The following is a 19764-nucleotide window of genomic DNA, read 5'->3' as shown; positions in this document are numbered from 1 at the left end:
TCATTGCTCTTAGTTCTGTCCTCTGGGCCCCAGAAGACAAACTTCATTTTCAAGTGATGACACTTCACAAATTTGAAAACTAAGACTGCTTTGTCTCTCATTCTCCCCTTGTCCTCTCCTACCTAAGGTAAGAAAAATTCTCCAGATTCTCCTAGGTGGAATGGCATGGTGTTCAGGGCTCACACCTCCTGATGATTTCATCATTTCTGGATGATCACTGGGTTTTGAACACTCCTCTTAACGTTTGCCACCCAGAAGGGGCCCATCTTAGACGTCTGACCAGTGCGTGGGGGAATGAACGAAACAAGACTGACTGTGTGATAACTGTTGAAACTGGTCAGTTGGTACATAGGGGATTCACTGTTGATCTTTTGTATGTCTTTGAATTTTGTTTTTTAATTTAAATGATCATAGAAAACATCAGGGAAAAACGTCTCATCTCTACAAATTTATGGTGCATTCAGACACGGTATTCCCTGCGCAGGCACGTTGCTGTCCCTCAACATGTGTGCCTTTTGAGGGACCAGCCAAAAGCAAACTCAGTGAGGGCCAGATGGGGTGGGGCTGAGATCGAAAACATTGAGAATCTACAGTCCCGTAACCTGCAGTTGAGCAACAGCGGCGGGGGAAAAGGTAGGCAAGGACCTCTGTACAAAGTCCTGCAGCATCAGGAGCTTCTGGAAGGCGGCCTCAGAGACTTCTGCCCAGGAAGTTTCGAACCCGCAAAGCCCCAAGGGCACAGCTACTTCAGGTGGATGCCGCCGGGCATCTGAGTGTGATAACTGAATCTCGGGCTTCGTGGGCTAAGCGTGGGGCTCTGTCCATAAATGGGGACCGAGTTCTCACGCGGTGACCGGCCTGAGGGTCACAGGGGAACCGGCCTCTGAAGTCCACGAGGAGGACCAAGGCCGCCGCGCCGAGCCCACGCCTCCCCTTGGCCCGGGGCGTCGGGGGCGGGGTGCGAAAACCGCCAAGACTTCATCTGGTCGACCCCTCCTTGGTTAAAAAAAAGAAGGAATGGGAAAGAGGTCCCCGCCTGTTCACGTTGCGAGGCCGCCTCCACTAGTCACTTTCGCTCCTCAGCCTCCCGAGTACCCGAGACACCGAGATGCCAAAAAAAGACCTCCCAACTTCCTAGAGGGGCCTCTGCGGCCCCGCACAGCTCTCCGTGGGCGGGGCTATGACGCACTTCCGGCTGCGTCGGCGGTGGTGCGCGTCGAGGTGTTCTAGCGGCCCCAGTGGATTTTACTCACGGTAAGCCTCCCGGTCCCCGGTTCGCGTGGCGGGCGGAAGCGGGAGTGTCCGCCGAAGGGTGCGGGGAGATACGGGTGGGTTAGGCAGCTGTGGCCTGTGGGGACTCCCCAGACCGGTCCTGGGAGGGTGGTGGGAGGAGCCCCCAGTCCCTGCCCAGCCCCAGACGGCGGAGGCGTTTGCTCCCTTGAAAGCATTCCCCCCGCCCCCACACCGCGCACACCCCCAGGGGTTTAAAAAGGTGAAAGTTGGTTTCTTTCGTGTTCCAGAGCAGTTTTTCTCTGCGCTCCCTGAGCCGAACGGCCCGTCAGTCTGAGCGGGGCTGCTTTCTCTTTTTCCCTGCCTCTCGGTAGGCGGTCCGATTTAAAGGCTAATTGATAAGAATTCGCCCGAGGGGGTTGGGGACCTCGTGTGAGAAACTGGGCCTCAGAAGTCCTGGGTAGTATCTGTTCCAAGGGAGGGAATAGGGAGGGCTTTGTTCAGGTTAGAAAGCACGTAACAGGGATCTGCTCCAGTTTGGAAACACATTTTTAGAGGACCATTTATTTATAAATAGTTTGTCAAGAGAAAGGTGATCTGGTGAGTGAGGTACTTGGAAACTTCTTATATAAGGAGCAATTGAAAGAACTGTGAAGAAAAGAGAACTGCTTTCAGGTATTGGAAGCCTACAACGGAGAAAGTAAGTTTTGGTCTAGGACCAAACTAGGATCAGTGAAGAAAGAAGATAAAAAGTGATGCAGAATTTGGCGCAGTTTAAAGAAAACCTGTAACAATTAGAACTGTCCAGCAGTAGAAATCTGTGCCTCATGAATTATCAAGTTTGCCTGCGTAGGAGTTTTCGGGTACAGAATGAGTATGTCAGAAGCATTCTAGCATTAATTGGTAAGTCGTGTTAAATTGTTAGACTGTAATAATTTGGTTTATTTATGCCTCATCTTGTTCTAGAATGGATTTGGGGCACTTTGATAAGGGCATATAAGCTTTGGGAAATCGGCATAAAAGAGGGGGAAAAAACCTCGGAACAGAACAAAGGCCTCTGCTTGTAGTAGACCGTGAACTTTTCCTTGATGGGCCTCTCGTGCTAAACATTCTAGCGAGCTTAAAATAGTTCACTGTGGATGAAGACAGTGTGAGTAATGAAGCCTCTGTTTTCTATTCACATGCTTTTTTATTTTATAAGCACCTTATTAAAAATTCGAAAGCTAAGACCTTGAGGGCATCCCTAAATGAACCTTTAGACAAACTCTACATGACCAGTGTGGTCATGACCAATACTGGCTTTGCTAGAGGCAGACAAGAGACAAGGAGATCTGAGAGGCAACAGGGGCTGAAATCTTTGAGACCTTGTTGGCCTTGTGATGATTTTGGCTTTTAATCTGTATGACACACAAAGCCTTGAAAGGTGTGAGCAGAGGAATGATGTGATCTGAGTTGTATTTAACAGGCAACAGATGATGGACTGGTGGGACACAAGTGCTGGAGGTAGCGAACTCTGAATCTCTTAGTTGTAGAGATTTGCTCATGAGTTGTGTGCATTCTGTGAAGGAGGAATTGGGTCCCCAGGTTTTTTTGGTCCGGAAAAAATGGTGGAGTTGCCATTAACTAAGATGAGCAGCTTTGGGTGAAAGATGGGAAGTACAGTTTCAGGCGTGTTAAACTTGAGATGCCACTGGACATGCTGGTGGCAACGTCAAGTGGGTAGTTTGTTATGTGAGTCTGGAGTTCAGAAGAGAGGTCCAGGCTGCAGATAAATTGGCGGCTGTTGAGTATATAGATGGTACTTAAAGCCACGTGACTGGATGAACTCTCCAAAGAGAGTGAGTACAGTTAGGAAGAAGGCTTCAAGCACCCAGCCCTCCACTTGTCTGTGGCCTTGCTGAGGCGTGAATTTGAATTGTGGGCACTGCAAAACTGGTGTGCTAGAATAAACCACTGAGCTATTGAGCCAGCCCAGCCAGTTGCCCAGCAGCAACATCTAGGGAAACTTTCTTCTTTAATTATGACTGTGTATGTGTTTTGCAAAGGCGATTGTGTGATATAGTGGCATCTGTGAGTTTGAACTCGCCAACTTCTGGGAACAGATCCCATGTGAACATGATACAGGACACTCACTGTTTAATGCCTCCTGTGCTGGGTTATAACTCCTAGTGTCTTGCAGAGTTTCCCAGGCTGGATCCCAGAAGCTGAGCAGTCTTTCCTGTTCTTGGGGTGCCCTCCTATGAAGAGAATGGGAAATTTTGTAACCAGTTATGTTACAAAGTTATTCCAACACTTAGGAGGTCCACTTGAAAGGATTTCTAAGGAATGCTCCCAGCGCTACTACATCTATATTTAGGTTATTTTAGCCTTTGGTGCTAATGCCTTTATTTTAAGAGACTAGATGACAGTGCTTCCCACCCCCCCACCCCCCGCTCAGTTTTCAAGTAATTCTGAACTTGGGAGCTTTCAGTAGTGTACTGGGTGCAGAGGATAGCATAAACGAGTGTTCAGTGCTGATGCTGGTCCACTGTGTTGGAATACCTGTTGGCACCTCATAGGATGCTTCAGAATTTGGGTACAGTAGAGGGGAGTCCCAGCTAGCATCCCAAGAGTTCTGAACTAATTAGCAGCTGATAATTATTGACTTTCTCGTAAAAGCAAGGTTACGTATTGAGGTTTTATTCCTAGAACCCCACTTCCTATATTTTTTTAATTACCAAAATTGATTACAAAAATAAAGGGGAAGAGTCATATAAAATACATGTTTTTAATACATATTTACTAAATGTGTGAAACTAAACATCTGATATAAAAGCTGTAACATAAATGTACCTTTTTTGGAAGGTCCTGCATGGGCTGGAATTGCTGCTTGTTTGTTTTTCTGGGTTTCTTTTTTTGAAGGGCATGGAATTTGGGCATTAGAAGTAAAATCTATTTTATTTATTAAAAACTGCTTATGATTCCTTTGGAGATTTTATGATTTTCTGGCTACAAAAGTAATAATACCCATTATAGAAAATGTAGGAAATAAAAAAAAGACTTTAAAAAATTGAAATCATTCGTAATTCTGTAACCCAGAAATATCACTGTTTGTGTTTTTATCTTTTTCCTTCATTGTGATTGTGTGTATATTATGAGTGTGTGTGCAAGATGATATTTCAAGTGCTCTCAAGCCAGATCCATGGAGATTGACACGCATGTTAGAAATTAGCATACTCAACTTTTTAAATGCCTTAGCTTTAGATTATCTGCAACTCCTGTTCCCTCGTCTTCAGCTTTTATAAGCCATTTATACATCCTTTTTATGTTCTCTACCATTGTTATCAATATAATTTCATGTAATGAACACCCACATAGATTTTTTATGTGTTTGGCTCTTTCTTGAGACTGCTGGAGTTTTCTTGGTCTAGATTATTCAAATTCAGTATGGGAACACCTATGTGACAGGAAAGGTGCTGCTTAGAGTTTGAAAACATGCTCATCAGGAAGGCCAGTCACAAGTGTGTAAGATTAATTAACTTACGTAGTTTTCTTTCAGAGTACTATATTTAATGAATGCCAAGAATGATAGACTGATTCTGTTGTCTGTTTACTCACTTCTTTTCCATCTCCCCCACAACTTGAAAGCTGTGTGAGTAGGCGTGTATCTGTTTTAGGCATCCCTGCAGTCCTAGCATCGAGCCCATGGCAGGTATTCAGCAAATGTTGAGTGAGTGGATTTCACTTTTTTGGTATATGAAGAAAATGGAAGTAATTATATTTACTATAGATGTTTTCAGTATTCTAATGTATCAGCTGACAGATATATATAATATTTAAAATTTAAAAGAAAAAATACTCTTAAACATCTTTTGTATTGTCTATTGTGGTTTAATTTTTCCCTTCAGTTTCCTCTCAGCAGTATGTGTCTCATCAAAAGAAATACCTCTGAAAGAACGTAGGTTACTTTTAGTCTAATCTCTTGTCATTCCACTGGTCTTTCTGTGAAAGCTAAACATAAATGGCATTTTAAAACAAGAGTATGCCCTGCTTAAAATGGGTCAAGTGAAGCTCAAATTATATCACTAACTATGCTCAATCATTTAAAAATATGCTAATTAATTCCAGGCTTCTAACATGATTCCTGGTTATGCTAACTAGCCTGTCATTTGACTAGTAAATTTTTAATCCTGAAGCTAAAAGTTGTAGGTTTAGACAGACTTCATTTGGCCAGTAGATGGTCTGTTGAGATCTCAGGAATTGTAAGATTCTGAAACAATTTTTGGAGCAAAGGTAATTTAAATTTAGTTTTAAGCTTACACCACAGTGCTTTTTTTTTTTTTTCCCAAATCGAGGTATAGTTGATGTGCAATATTATATAAGTTACAAGTGTACAACATAGTGATTCACAATTTTTAAAGATTATACTCCACTTATAGTTATTATAAAATATTGGCTATATTCCCTCTGCTGTACAGTATATCCGTGTAGCTTATTTCTTTTATACATAGTGGATTGTACCTCTTAATTTCCAGCCCTATATCGCCCCTCCCCCATTCTCTCACCCCACTGGTAACCACTGGTTTGTTCTCTGTATCTGTGAGTCTGTTTCTTTTTTATTATATTCACTAGTTTTTTTTTTTTAGGTTTTGCATATAAGTGACAATATACAGTATTTGTCTTTCTCTTTCTGACTTTTCACTAAACGTAATATCCTCCAAGTCCATCCATGTTGTCGCAGATGGCAAAATTTCACTCTTTTTTATGGCTGACTAGTATACCATTTTGTGTGTGTGTGTGTGTGTACACGTACACACCCCACATCTTCTTTATCTGTTTATCTGTTGATGGACACTTAGATTGCTTTCATATTTTGGTAATTGTAAATAATGCTGCTATGAACATTGGGGTGCATGTATATTTTTGAATTAGTGTTTTCGTTTTCTTCAGACATATATGCAGGAGCGGGGTTGAGCCACAGTGCACTTTTTCAGAGAGTGGAGGCAAAGTCAAATCAAAATAGGATATCCTGAGCTGACTCCAGAAAGATATTTGACAGTCATTGTTATATGGTAGTTTTACGATGGCCATAATTTCCACAATTTCCTGTGCTAAAGGTGTGGCTATAAAGACCAAAAAGCATACATACTTTTTCTTTTGGTAATTTTATGGTAACCATATTTTCATAGGTTTAACGTGTAGCCCTAAAGAACCAGAAACCCAAAGGAACCAGTACTCCTGCTACACAGAGCCCCATTTTAGTGACACTGTTTCTGGAGTACCTATATGATGACCAAGGTACTGGGCATGGCCACAGTTCTGGGCCCTAGAACTCCACAAGAGCAGGGGCCTGTGATTGTGAAGGTCGAGGAGGAGGAGAAAGGGAAGCGCCTTCCCAGCTTGGAGACATTCCGCCAGCGCTTCAGGCAGTTTGGGTACCATGACACCCCTGGCCCTCGGGAGGCCCTCAGCCAGCTCCGGGTGCTCTGCTGTGAGTGGCTGCGGCCTGAGATTCACACCAAGGAGCAGATCCTGGAGCTGCTGGTGCTGGAGCAGTTCCTGACCATCCTGCCCCAGGAGCTCCAGGCCTGGGTGCAGGAGCACTGCCCGGAGAGCGCTGAAGAGGCCGTCACTCTCCTGGAAGATCTGGAGCGAGAGCTGGATGAGCCAGCACAGCAGGTAGGCTGGGGAGACCTTTTACTCTGTGAGGTCGGAAGTGTAGCAGTCCAGGCAGGAGCGGGTTTGTTCACACACTGAGAATAACTGAATGGACCTTCCGCTGAGTTAGACCATGTTTCCTCCTATTTTTCTTCTGCTGTCCTATATGGAATTAGGGAATTACCCTTGGGAGTTGAATGGGATGGATGCTTTTCTCTTTCCTAGAGGTTCTACATAGCTGTCCTGAGGTTTTCTTTTGTTCTGGTTCTTAAAGTGAGCTGTGCACAGACCCAGCCATTCCTAATTGTCTCTAGGCCTCACCGCCTCCCAGTGAACAGAAACAGTGGTGGGAGAAGATGGCATCCTCAGGAACAGTGGAGGAATCCCTGAGCAGCCCGCAGCCACGGTCTGTGGAGACCAGTTACAAATATGAGTCTTGGGGGCCCCTCTACATCCAAGAGACTGGTGAAGAGGAGGACTTCACTCCAGAGCTGAGAAAGGTTCAAGGTAGGACCATCTGTCAGGCCCCCACTCGGTGCCCGGGCCTTTGTGGTTGAAGAAACACTCGTCCTAATTCCTGGTTGTGAGGTGGCCCCCCTAGGCTGACTCAACTGGTCTGGCTGACAAGGCAGAATGAGTTCCTTTCCTCCCTCAGGTGTGTCTCAGTCAGTCCTGGCGTGGGAACAGATGACACGCTCGTAAAGGGAGAGTTGAAGTGAGTTTAGTAAGGGGACTGTTCATGGAAGCGAGGACAGCTTGAATGAATCAGTAAGAGGTGGTGCTGGTTCATTTGTTAATGACTTAGTGAACCTGCTGTGATCAGTTCGGGATTATGCAGAAATGGTCCTGGTAATTTCTTTTTCAACTTATGCCTCATTAAGCTATTTAAAATGTTTAACTTTTCTTAAGTTATTTACTTCCCACACATAGTTCATGGCAACTTGAAGGGAGATCTGTACGTGTAGCCAAGTGACTGCTCATCATAGGGACTGAAAGGGATTTTAGCTGCTGCTTCAGTCAGCAGTGGACAGTGAGGAGGGGGTGAGCCTAGAAGCAGCTGGTAGCAGAGGAGGGAAATAGATGGTGGGTGGAGAGAGAGACAGGGACGAGGAGAAAGTGGCTTAGAGGAAAGTACCTTGTTGACTGAGGCTTCTGGACTTGCGGAGGGATGACAGTTCTCAAAGGGAGCCCATTTTTCAGTGTGAATTTCTCTTACTCCCCTTTTCTGTGTATGTGGATGGTTAGGTGGATTTTTTTTTTTTTTTTTTTGCGGTACACGGGCCTCTCACTGTTGTGGCCTCTCCCGTTGCTGAGCACAGGCTCCGGACGCACAGCCTCAGCGGCCATGGCTCATGGGCCCAGCCGCTCCGTGGCATGTGGGATCTTCCCAGACGGGGGCACGAACCCGTGTCGCCTGCATCGGCAGGCGGACTCTCAACCACTGCGCCACCAGGGAAGCCCTAGGTGGACTTTTAAGAGGTGTGACTGCCTCGTGAAGTGCTCTAAAAAAGCTAAACTGCTTCAGTCTGATTTTGACAGTTACTTTATAACTAAGAGAATGACAAGACATAGCCAATGTAGGTGAAATGATGAGAATTAAACCCTCATGGGAGTTAAGTACTGTCATTCAAATTAGTAAGGATCTGGGACTAGAATGATTATAAGTGGACCAAACGTTCTCTTTTATTGCTTTTATATTCAGCTTTTGTGAGAATAAGGATTTTGTGAGTTTGCCACTAGCCTCTTCTCCCTTAATTATCCTTTTTATTTTCCTTTATCAACTTTGACCCTTCCACAGTCTTTCTTTCTTGTTTCTTTCTACCTGAGCATCACCCATCTCCTTTGCTGCTGTCTCAGTATGCTTGGTTTTGCCTAATTGCCCTCTATACCCGAAGTTCTCCTGGCAGAGAACACCATGTACTTCTCATACCATGATAGCTTCTGGCAGGGGGCTTGCATGAAAGTTTGGCATCGTAAACTAGATCTGATAATGACTTATTTGTATTAGTGTGATACTGTAACTTCATAGAGCAATATTTGGTTACCCCTTAGAATCCATCAGTGTCACCTGGTGATTCTATTTCTCATTTAACAGTTTCTTCTCAGGACAGGAAACAACTGACATGTCCTTATTCTACTTACTGTTTCAGATCGTAAGTCGAACACCCAGAATGAGGAATCAACAGATAAGCAGGAAAGTTCTGAAGAATTTCACGCAGAAGGATTCAGAAGGGATTCTATTCCCATGATTATTGCCAACAAATGTGAGGCCAGGTTAGAAAGGCAGTGGGTTAACCTGGAAAAGGGAAGAGGAACAAAAATTCCTCTCCAAGACAAAGGTCCCTCAAAAGGTAGAGAAGTAATGACTAAACCTGCCCCAGCAGAGAGACGTTACATATGTGCTGAGTGTGGGAAAGCCTTTAGTAATAGCTCAAATCTCACTAAACACCGGAGAACACACACTGGGGAGAAACCATATGTGTGCACCAAATGTGGGAAAGCTTTCAGCCACAGCTCCAACCTGACCCTTCACTACAGAACACACTTGGTGGACCGGCCCTATGACTGTAAGTGTGGAAAAGCCTTCGGTCAGAGCTCGGACCTCCTTAAACATCAGCGAATGCACACTGAAGAGGCTCCTTACCAGTGTAAAGATTGCGGCAAAGCCTTCAGCGGGAAAGGCAGCCTCATTCGACACTATCGAATACACACTGGGGAGAAGCCGTATCAGTGTAACGAGTGTGGGAAGAGCTTTAGTCAGCACGCGGGTCTTAGTTCTCACCAGAGACTCCACACTGGAGAGAAGCCGTATAAATGTAAGGAGTGTGGGAAAGCCTTCAACCACAGCTCCAATTTTAATAAACACCATAGAATCCATACCGGGGAAAAGCCCTATTGGTGTAATAATTGTGGGAAAACCTTCTGTAGTAAGTCCAATCTTTCCAAACATCAGAGAGTCCACACTGCAGAGGGAGAAGGGCCTTAATTGTCAGGTATGCTCTCTTGATGGTTTTTGTTTTTTTAACTTCAGAACGTGAATGCTAGGGAGAAAGCCCAGTAATTGCAATGTAAACTCGGGGGTAGATTTCGTTTCACTCGACGTCGAGGGGACAGTGAGAGCTCAGGCGGGGACGCGGCGGGTTCCTCACCTTGCCCGCTGGCTGCAGCAGGGTCCCCTCACCGCACTTCAAGTCCCATAAACCATGTGGACATTGCCTTTTGTATAGTTAAAGTGCTGTGTATCTGGTATAATTAAGAAGGAAACATTAAAACTGTTTAACTGTTTTAACATATATTCAAGAATTATGATTTGTAAAGAAATGAGCCATGTTGAACACAGTTTAATCCGATTCAGAATAAACTTAAAACATCTTGTGATGCCTCAGGACTATTTTATTAAAAAATTGTATGTTAGTTATTCAACACTATTCTAGAGAGGAAACTTCCTACTGGTTTTGCTTTTGGAAAATTTGGATTTGGGGTAAATAGAACTTTTCAGTGATTGTGAGTGTGTGTGTGAGGAAATTGCAGCAGGGTGTGCAGGGTAGCTGCAGCTTAGTCTTCATCGTGCTTTTCCTGCATACAGAACACGTTTTTCCAGCATTTGGGAACATTTTGTCAGCCTCATGCTTTTGGGGCATGTATACTCGTGTCTCTGCCGAAGTCTGTGAAAATCTGACTCCTTGAGAAGCTTCCTACTAAATTCCAGAAGCCAATAATACACAATATGATTACCTTAAATCCATCCTGTTTTTTTCCCTGTGACTGCAAACTCTTTGATTTAAGGTATGGCTTTTGGCCAGTTGGTCCTCCTGTTACCTGGAAACCCAACAACTTCACTCTTCGCTCCTATCATTTGCTTATCTTCATATTGTGAGTTTTTTCCACCTCTTATTAGTAGTCACTGAAATATCTCTTTGTCTGCTGCTGCAGCCCTAGTGGTCACGCAAACCTGACATGCCAGGATTGGGGACAGCAAGAAAGTGTCATGTCTAGTACCAGTTCTGATCGCTGGAAACTGCCTCGTATGCCATCCTGGGATCAGATTAAACTACAGGTAATGAGTCTGTGCAGCAGCCAAAATATTAGGGCGGTGGGGGGGGGGGTCATTACTGAAAAAGAATCAATAGTGCTTGAAATCTGAAGGGTTCTTACTGTTCTGGTGGCCTGCCGACGATCTGGACGTCCCTGCCAGCTCCTTTGACTGGACGTTTCGTGTGAGCCATCCTGTTTGTATATTAACCGTCCCGGAGGCCGCAGAGAATTTAGTGATTAGGTAGCAGCTGGCTCTCTGTAGGGCCCCCTCCGAAACTGCTCCAGATGAAGGCTGAGCCTGCTGAGCCCTCGTCCTCCTCTGCTGAGAGTGGACTGGGCCCCCCATCTGTCCTGCCACTCACCTTCCTGACTCTGCAGTGGTAGTTTCTGATGGGTGTTACTGTGACGCAAAGGTCCACATACTTCCTTTCAGCTCCCATTGGTCCATCTGCGAGCTGAAGTCTTCCTGTGGTCTCCTTGTCTCCAGGCTTTCAGCCTTATTCTTTGCAGACCCCTTGTCTAGACAAGTCACAGCCCGGGAGGCCACTTCTCCCTCCATGGAAAGTTGGTGCCAGATAGACTGCTCACAGCTCTGCCCACCAGATTCCTTCCCCTCACTCTGGCCTTTAGGGCCACTCCTGAACAAGGCCGTGTGAATCAGCACATTTTTGGTTCACACACCAAAATATTGAGCTGATCCCTCTGTGAAACACAAACCCTCCTTGTTCCTTCCACCAAGTCAAAGGGGAGTGAATCCACAGGTGTGAGCAGAGGGAGGCAGCAGGTCAGCAAAGGTAGGAAACGTGAGGCCTGAGCCTCCTGCTTACACACCTTGGGACTTCTGGACCTGCTCAGGTCGCCTGAATGACTAAATCGTGTTGTTATAAATCACGGTATCGCAGTCTGTATGTATTGGGGAAGGCGGGGACGGATCTTGAGGAGAATGAGCATTATCTTGAGAGGCATCTGCCTCAGGTGAGATTTTTGCATGGTTTCCAGGCAAAAAGAGGCTCCTTTCCTGTATCAAGGGGGAAGGGAGGTGCTTTTGTTAGGCCAGAGGGCTTGGGAATTTAGGGTTCCAGGTGCTCAGGCACACCTACCCAAGTGTCACATACATCAGGATCCCAGTCTTTCCCGATCAGGGCCTGGAATTTTGGCATCAGTGACTTGGTGAGGCTTTTCATTTAGCCACCTTTGCAGTTCTGCCACCCTGACAGTTAAATCCTGCGCCTGGTTTTCAGGCCAGTCTGCTCTCAGTACACAAGGTGCGGTTCTCCTCCAACGCTGCCATGGAGGACTTCCGGCTGTCACAACAGGCCCTGAACTGGTAGTTGGCTGACCCAAGTCTATCATTTCCTTTCTTCAAAGCTTGAGAGAGAGAAACTCTGCAGCCCTTATAACTGCCACTCTCCCAGTAATGCTTGGGTTATATAGAACTATTGCATAAGCTGATGCTTTCCCTGGTGCCTGTGCCTCATCTCTTGCCAGAACTAGTAGGAACAGTAGCAGCTGCCATGGGGTAGAGCGCCAGGGGTTGCCACCGTTACCTTTATCACCAGGCTCCTTTTTTACCATCTGACCAGCAAGTGACGCGCTCCAGAATCCCATCCCGAGGGCTCCATTTCTAGGGCACTCCCACTACCAACTGTCATAGTTTGGAGTTCCTCTAAAACAGAGCCCAGGACCAGGGCATGGGGGCAGATAGGTTACTTAGGGAGATGACCAGAGGAAGCAAGGAGAGAGAGAGGAGGAATAAGCCAGTAAGAGACGCATTATTGAGCTGGTTCTTCTGTAGGCAGCCAGTGCTCAGGTCTGCTGGGGACCTTCAGAGACATGAGATCACAAATGGGGGAAGCTGGTATACCTGACCTCTGCTCAGTCCCAGTTCCCCCCTCCCATGGTTAGGAGACCAGTTCCTGCTTGGCTCCAAGAGAGTGGCTGAGGACCCCTGGTGGGCTGGGAAGGACACTGTCCCAGGGGGCTGCAAGGCTGGCTTGGTCTGGAGATGCTTGTGAGTGTTGCCCCATATGTCACACACGGACACACATTTAGACACACACAGATACACATGTACACTGGACCCCTGGCTAGGGCTGCCAGATTTAGCAAATAAAAGCACATTTAGATTCCAGGTAAACAGTATATTTGGAACATACTTCTTATGCTAAAAAAATAAATTCAGATGTAACTGGGCATCTTATCCAGCAATCCTACCCCCAGTATATGTGAACAGCGATGCTTCCACCTCTCTGTCTAACCTAATACAGATAACAAAAGCATAAAGAACCAAAGGAAATATAAGAGAAACTGGACATCATCAAAGTACTTCCAAGGACACCGTCAAGAAAGTGAAAGGACAACTCACAGAATGGTAGAACATTTTTGCAAATCATGTATATATGATAAGGCACTTTTATGTTGAATATATTTTACAACTGAGTAATAAAAGAGACAACCAAGGGCTTCCCTGGTGGCGCAGTGGTTAAGAGTCCGCCTGCCGATGCAGGGGACATGGGTTCGTGCCCCGGTCCGGGAAGATCCCACATACCGCGGAGCGGCTGGACCCGTGAGCCATGGCCGCTGAGCTTGCGCGTCCGAAGCCTGTGCTCCGCAACGGGAGAGGCCACAACAGTGAGAGGCCCGGGTACTGCAAAAAAAAAAAAGACAACCAATTAAAAGATAGGCAAAGGATCTAAATAGACATTTCTCCACAAAAGATACAAAAACGGACAAGTACATGGAAAGGTGCTCAACATAGCTATGAGGGAAATGCAGATCAGAACCACAATGAGACCACACCATACCCACTAGGATGGCTATAATAAAAAAGATAATATCAAGTATTGAGGATGCAGAGAAATCAGAAGCTTATATGCTGCTGGTGAGAATGTAAAATGGGACAACCACTTTGGAAGGCAGCCTGGCATTTCCTCAAAAGTTTAAACAGAGTGTTTGAGAAATTGCTACCCTAGATATATACCCAAGAGAAATGAAAACATTTACACAAAAACTTGTATACAGGGCTTCCCTGGTGGCGTAGTGGTTGAGAGTCCGCCTGCCGATGCAGGGGACACAGGTTCGTGCCCCGGTCCGGGAAGATCCCACATGCTGCGGAGCAGCTAGGCCCGTGAGCCATGGCTGCTGAGCCTGCGCGTCTGGAGCCTGTGCTCTGCAACGGGAGAGGCCACAACAGTGAGAGGCCCGCGTACCGCAAAAAACAAACAAACAAAAAACTTGTATACAAATGTTCAAAGCAACATTATTCATAATAGCCAAAAAGAAGAAAAACCCCAAATGTTTCCATCAGTGGATGAAAGAAAAAACAAAATGTGGTATATGCATACAATGGAATATTATTTAGCCATAAAAAGGATGAAGTGCAGATTCACATTACAACATACATAGATGAAACTTGACGTCATTGTACTAAGCAAAAGAAGCTAAACACGAAAGGCCGCATATATAATTATGAGTCCAGTTATGTGAAATGTTCGCAGTAGGCAAATCCATGGAGACAGAAAGTAGACCGGCAGTTGTCTAGGGCTGGGGCAGCTAGGGGGAAGTGGGGAGTGACTGCTAAAGGGTATGGGGTTTCTTTTTAGGGGGATGAAATGTTCTCAATTTGTGACGGTTACACAACTCGATACTAAAAACCACTCGATATGGTGTATGGATTATTTATCAATAAAGTTTTTTAAAAACACACACAAACTCAAGCAAACAAATACAGAGCCTTTGCCGAAGGGCCAGCCTTGGTGAGGCAGTGGAGGATTCATGCTGAGGAGACCCATGGATGCCCACACAGGCTGCTGCTTAGTAGAAGATGCACTGGGGAGTCAGATGTGAAAAGACATGAAAAGATTCATGCCAGCAGTTACCCTTGCATGTAATAACTAGGGAAATTTTCCATCAGTTTCAACTGGATTGAGGATCAAGACTTCTGTGTGAGGGCTTCCCTGGTGGCACAGTGGTTGAAGACCCGCCTGCCAATGCAGGGGACACGGGTTCGAGCCCTGGTCTGGGAGGATCCCACATGCCGCGGAGCAACTAAGCCCGTGCGCCGCAACTACCGAGCCTGTGCTCTAGAGCCCGTGAGCCACAGATACTGAAGCCCGTGTGCCTAGAGCCTGTACTCCACAACCACAGGAGCCACCGCAATGAGAGGCCCGCACACGGCAACGAAGAGGAGCCCCCGCTCAGCAGCGAGGACCCAGCACAGCCAAAAATAAATAAATTTATTTTTAAAAAGTGCTTCCCTGGTGGCGCAGTGGCTGAGAGTCCGCCTGCCGATGCAGGGGACTCAGGTTCGTGCCCCAGTCCGGGGGGATCCCACATGCCGCGGAGCGGCTGGGCCCGTGAGCCATGGCCGCTGAGCCTGCGCGTCTGGAGCCTGTGCTCCGCAGCAGGAGAGTCCACAACAGTGAGAGGCCTGCGTACCACAAAAAAAAAAGAATTCTGTGTGAGAAAACCCCCTCCCAAATGATGATCTGACTTTCAGAATGCAACCCTTTCTAGATTTCAATGCCTCTCGCTGTTCCTGGGATGTGGCAAACACGGTCCTCTTCAAGAGCCCTTTGCAGCTGCTGTTCCTTCTGCTTGGAATGCTTTTCCCCTGATATGAACGTACTAGGATTTTAGCAACCAGGGAAAGGAGGGAAGGACACTGCAAACAGGGAACAGTACCAGCAAAGGCAGGGTGGAGAGAGTATGTGGCACACTCTTGAGAGAAGGTGCTGGTGGGTCCTGGGGTGGCTGGTGTGTGGAGAAGCCTTAATGGCAGATCGTGGAGTCAGTGACGGAAATCTGTGACAGGGCAGCGTGACAGTTCCTGGATAGGTGTGAGACATGAAGAAAATGGGGCGGGGCTACCCCCAGGGAATCGTGCAGCTGCTGGGGTTCGGTGTTTCCATGGTGTAATTAGAGCAGATAAGTATTACTAAGAAATTCTGTGTTTAATTTGGGGTACATGACAGGTAATGTTAGTAGCTTTAAAAGCAACCTTTTTGTCACTTGCTACTCTTTATGATTCTGATGGTGCATCAGCTTCTTCCTGCAGAAGAGACGACATAAACTTTCTTTTCACTGGAACTTTTCACCTGGCGTCCACACTGTGACAAGGCAGATGGGGGCAGGTGGGGGGAGGTGGCAGTGGTATTTCATGGTTCTGGACAGTCTTGTCTAGACGATGCCTGCCTGCCCCTGGCCTTAAGTATCGTGCCGCACAGAACAACACGCAGCACAGAAATTTCTGGGCATGAAGGTGGCGGTGACTGCAATGTCGAGATAGTCTGGGGCGGTATCCAGGGGAATATGCTGGAGTCTTGAGGGAAGGAGAGGTCACACCCTGGTGACTAAAAGAGGAAGGGTTGTCTGTATTTACCAACCCACGTTCTCAACTCAGCTTTAATGCCGTTTCCTCAATGAAGCCTTTCGTGACCACCATGTGCCTCACCCCTCCCCATGGGGAACACAAGCTAGCTTCTTTTGATTCCCCCGTTTCATTTGTAAAGAGAGAGTACCGTGGTGTAATCAAGAGCCCAAGCTCTGGAGCCAGACTGCCTGGGTTTGAACCCCTGCTCCACTGCACTGTGTGTCTAGGTTTTCTCATCTGTAAAAAGGGGGGTGTTGGGCTTCCCTGGTGGCGCAGTCGTTGAGAGTCCGCCTGCCGAAGCAGGGCACACGGGTTCGTGCCCCGGTCCGGGAGGATCCCACATGCCGCGGAGCAGCTGGGCCCATGAGCCATGGCCACTGAGCCTGTGCGTCCGGAGCCTGTGCTCCGCAACAGGAGAGGCCACAGCAGTGAGAGGCCTGTGTACCGCAAAAAAAAAAAAAAAGGGGGGGGGGATGTTAATAGGACTAACAGCACGTATGACTGTGTGACAATAATACTGACTGTACTGAAGACGGTCCATGCTGGCGTGTAGGTGAGCGGCCAGTAAAGGGCAGCTGTCATGATGGTCACCAGCCTCTCCTGGGGTCTCACTCTGGCTCTCATTAGGCTGGCGCCTCCTTAGTGCAGAGCAATGGGTGGTTCGCCTCTGTGCCCCCCATGGCACTCGCTGAGCTGCTGGCGAAGGGCTTCAAGGATCAGTGAGAGGAGGTCTGGGGAGACTGTGATGAGGGAGGGCAAGCCCGGGCTTTGGGCTCCGAAGCCTCTGAGTCTCACTGCACCATTTATTGCGCCTGGAGAACTCCTCTCCCTCCTCTCCTTCCTTTCTTCTTTCCTGAAGAAAAGGGAATAAAAATGGGGGCAATAATAGTACCTACCTTGCAGGATGGCTACAAGGATCAAATGAGTTACCAGCTAAAATGCTTAGAACAATGCCTGACACATAGTAAGTGCTCCGTGGCTGTTCCTTCTTACTACTTTTCTCTTTTTCTTGGTATATTTCTTTCTGATTATGAACGCCATACTTATTTATGGTAGAAAAGTGTGAAAACATAGGAAAACCCCCCACCATAGTGAGGGAGTCAGAGGTATGAGCAAACAAGTAAAAGATGGAGGAGGGGGGAGATGAGCACAGTAATGAACACGTGTACAAGATGCAGAGGCAGCTCAAGGAAATGATGTACTCGGTGGGGGCGGAAGGTGCCGCCCCCCACGCCCTGGAAACACCCCACGGACAAGGTGAAGCTCACATACGAGGAGGTTTTCAAAGATGAATAGGAGTTTGTTAGGTGGACGAGGCAGGGAAGGGCATTAGCATGTGCAAAGGCACTGGGGCATTAAATAGCGTCTGCGCCGCCGTCACTGTAGTTGTGCATCGCTCCAGTATAGTGTGTATGGGAGGGCAGGAGGGTGGGTGCTGGGGTGAGAGGGGTGCTAGGAGGGGGGACGGGGAAGTAGGCAGGGCCAGGAAGTGAAAAGCCCTGTGTCATGATGAAGAATTTGGACTTCAACCTGGGGGCTGAGAAGGGGCCCCTGGAAGGCTTGGACAGGCTGTCAGCCAGTTAGCATTTAGGAGCGATGACTCACTCTTAGCAGGACAAATGGTTGGAGGGGACTTTGGGAGCGAAGAGACCTACTGTAAGGCTGGTGCCAAAGTCTGGGAACAAGTCAGAGACGGCCTAGGCCAATGCAGAAGTCCCAGGAATGGGCCAGGCAGGATAGGGAGAGACGTGGAGGGTGAGGAGTTGGTGGGCAGCAGCGCAGCCAGAACAAGGCCCGCGTTTGGGGATTGGCTGACTGGGAAGTTGACGCTCTCAGCAACCAGAGGAGGGGATACACAAGGGAAACTGTGCTGTGGATGAAGGGACTAAGAGTCCTCTGTCATTCCTGAGAAACCACTCTGGCGACCATGTTTATCTGCGTATGCAGAAAATGGTCCATGGGAATTTGGACTCATTTAAAAACTCTTCAGTTCTTCATTATTGATATATTTTAAATAATGTACCTGGGGATGTGTGTGTATGTGTAGCTGATTCACTTTGTTGTAAGGCAGAAATTAGCACACCATTGTAAAGCAATTACACTCCAATAAAGATGTTAAAAAGAAATAAAGACAAGGTTGTAAAAAAATAAACTAAAAAAAAAATAATGTACCTGACTGGGCTTTCTTTTTATTTTTTGAAGTGGAAAAACACCTTAAGCTCTATAAACAATTTATGAAAATGAAAAAAAAAAGGAAATGTCTTTGGGGAGCTTTTAAAAACAATCTTTTAATTAAAAAGGAACGGTTTGTTAAGATGTTCTTCTCCACCACCACCCCGTGGCTCACGTTCCTGTCAGCTGCAGGGTTCAGGTAAAACCAGGCTTTTCCTCTACTTGGAAACTTAACATCCTCTCTCAAAATTATTTCAGTTGGAGCTCGGACAGGCGTGACTTGGGGTGGGCGGGGGCATCAGGAATGAAATTGCTTTTGCCAGGACTGATAATATCCTTCGGAATCACTCCACAGGTGAAAAGGCAAAGCTAACCGTGGAAAGCAGAAGCTTACAGGGAGACAGCATGCAGCGCAACCTAATTTCCAGCAGTGAGAAAGCTCAAGAGTGGAATCACCTGCTTTTGCCTGGGGTAACAACAAGCCTCCCATCCCTAAAGACACCACAGAGACCCGAGAGCCGCCCGCCAGGATACTACCGTTTAGTGTCTGCGCTGAGCGGAGGTTGAAGGCCGCCTTGAAACAGGCCCTCTTAGACTCTGATTTTCACTGGCTGGAGGTAAGGAACTGGAGCGGGACGTGGGAACACCGTGCGTGAACAACCTCACAGGCAGGATGTAGGGTGTGTTCGGGGCCTTGTTATCATCTTGCTATATGATGTGACAGAGATTCTTTGCTTGACCAAACCTTACTCAGGCTCCCGAACATTTTCTTAGGCCCCTCTGTGCACTTCCTTGCAAAATCCAGTTCTAGCAAGAACCCTGCTAAGTCAGTTTAGCAAGAGTTCTGCATCCTTCACGTCTGGTCCCCCTCAGTCAGTATCTAGTCAGTTACCTCATCCTGCACCATCACCCCAGGGTGATGTCTGACCACCCTGGCCTTTCTTCAGCAAGAATCCTGCTAAGTCAGTTTAGCCAAAACCCTTCTTACCCCTAAAGCTTCCCCTTAGAAGTTTTCTATCCACTGACCTCTGCCCTACTCCTTAGCTATAAATTCCCATGTGGCCATTGCTGTATTCAGAACTGAGCCCAGTTCTACACTGAGGCCTCTTTTCCCCCATTATAATAGTTCTGAATAAAAATCTTTTACCGCCCTACTACCCACCTCTGTTTTCTCAAACATCTGGTTTTCAGATGTGTGAAGAGCAGTAGAGGAGAAGGCTGTACAGATATGTAGACACCAGCTCAAGGAAAGCCTGGACTATATGGCTAAGGAGTTTGAATTTTATCCTTTAAGGAGGGAGAAGACATTGAAACTTTTT

The 19764-nt window shown here is 46.8% G+C and overlaps 1 protein-coding gene across 1 annotated transcript; it reads left to right on the top strand.

Moving 5' to 3' along the window:
* Window positions 1–612: 612 nt before the first annotated feature.
* Window positions 613–10343, top strand: ZSCAN21 (zinc finger and SCAN domain containing 21). Its single transcript, XM_060032383.1, has 5 exons — window positions 613–633; window positions 1084–1254; window positions 6399–6888; window positions 7182–7374; window positions 9018–10343. Exons 3-5 carry the CDS (start codon window positions 6496–6498, stop codon window positions 9851–9853), a joined length of 1422 nt encoding a protein of 473 aa, XP_059888366.1. The 5' UTR covers window positions 613–633; window positions 1084–1254; window positions 6399–6495; the 3' UTR covers window positions 9854–10343.
* The last annotated feature ends 9421 nt before the right edge of the window (window positions 10344–19764 follow it).

Source organism: Delphinus delphis, chromosome 15 (assembly GCF_949987515.2).
Source record: "Delphinus delphis chromosome 15, mDelDel1.2, whole genome shotgun sequence".
Classification (NCBI taxonomy): Eukaryota; Metazoa; Chordata; class Mammalia; order Artiodactyla; family Delphinidae; genus Delphinus; species Delphinus delphis.
This window is presented reverse-complemented; position numbering and strand designations above follow the sequence as displayed.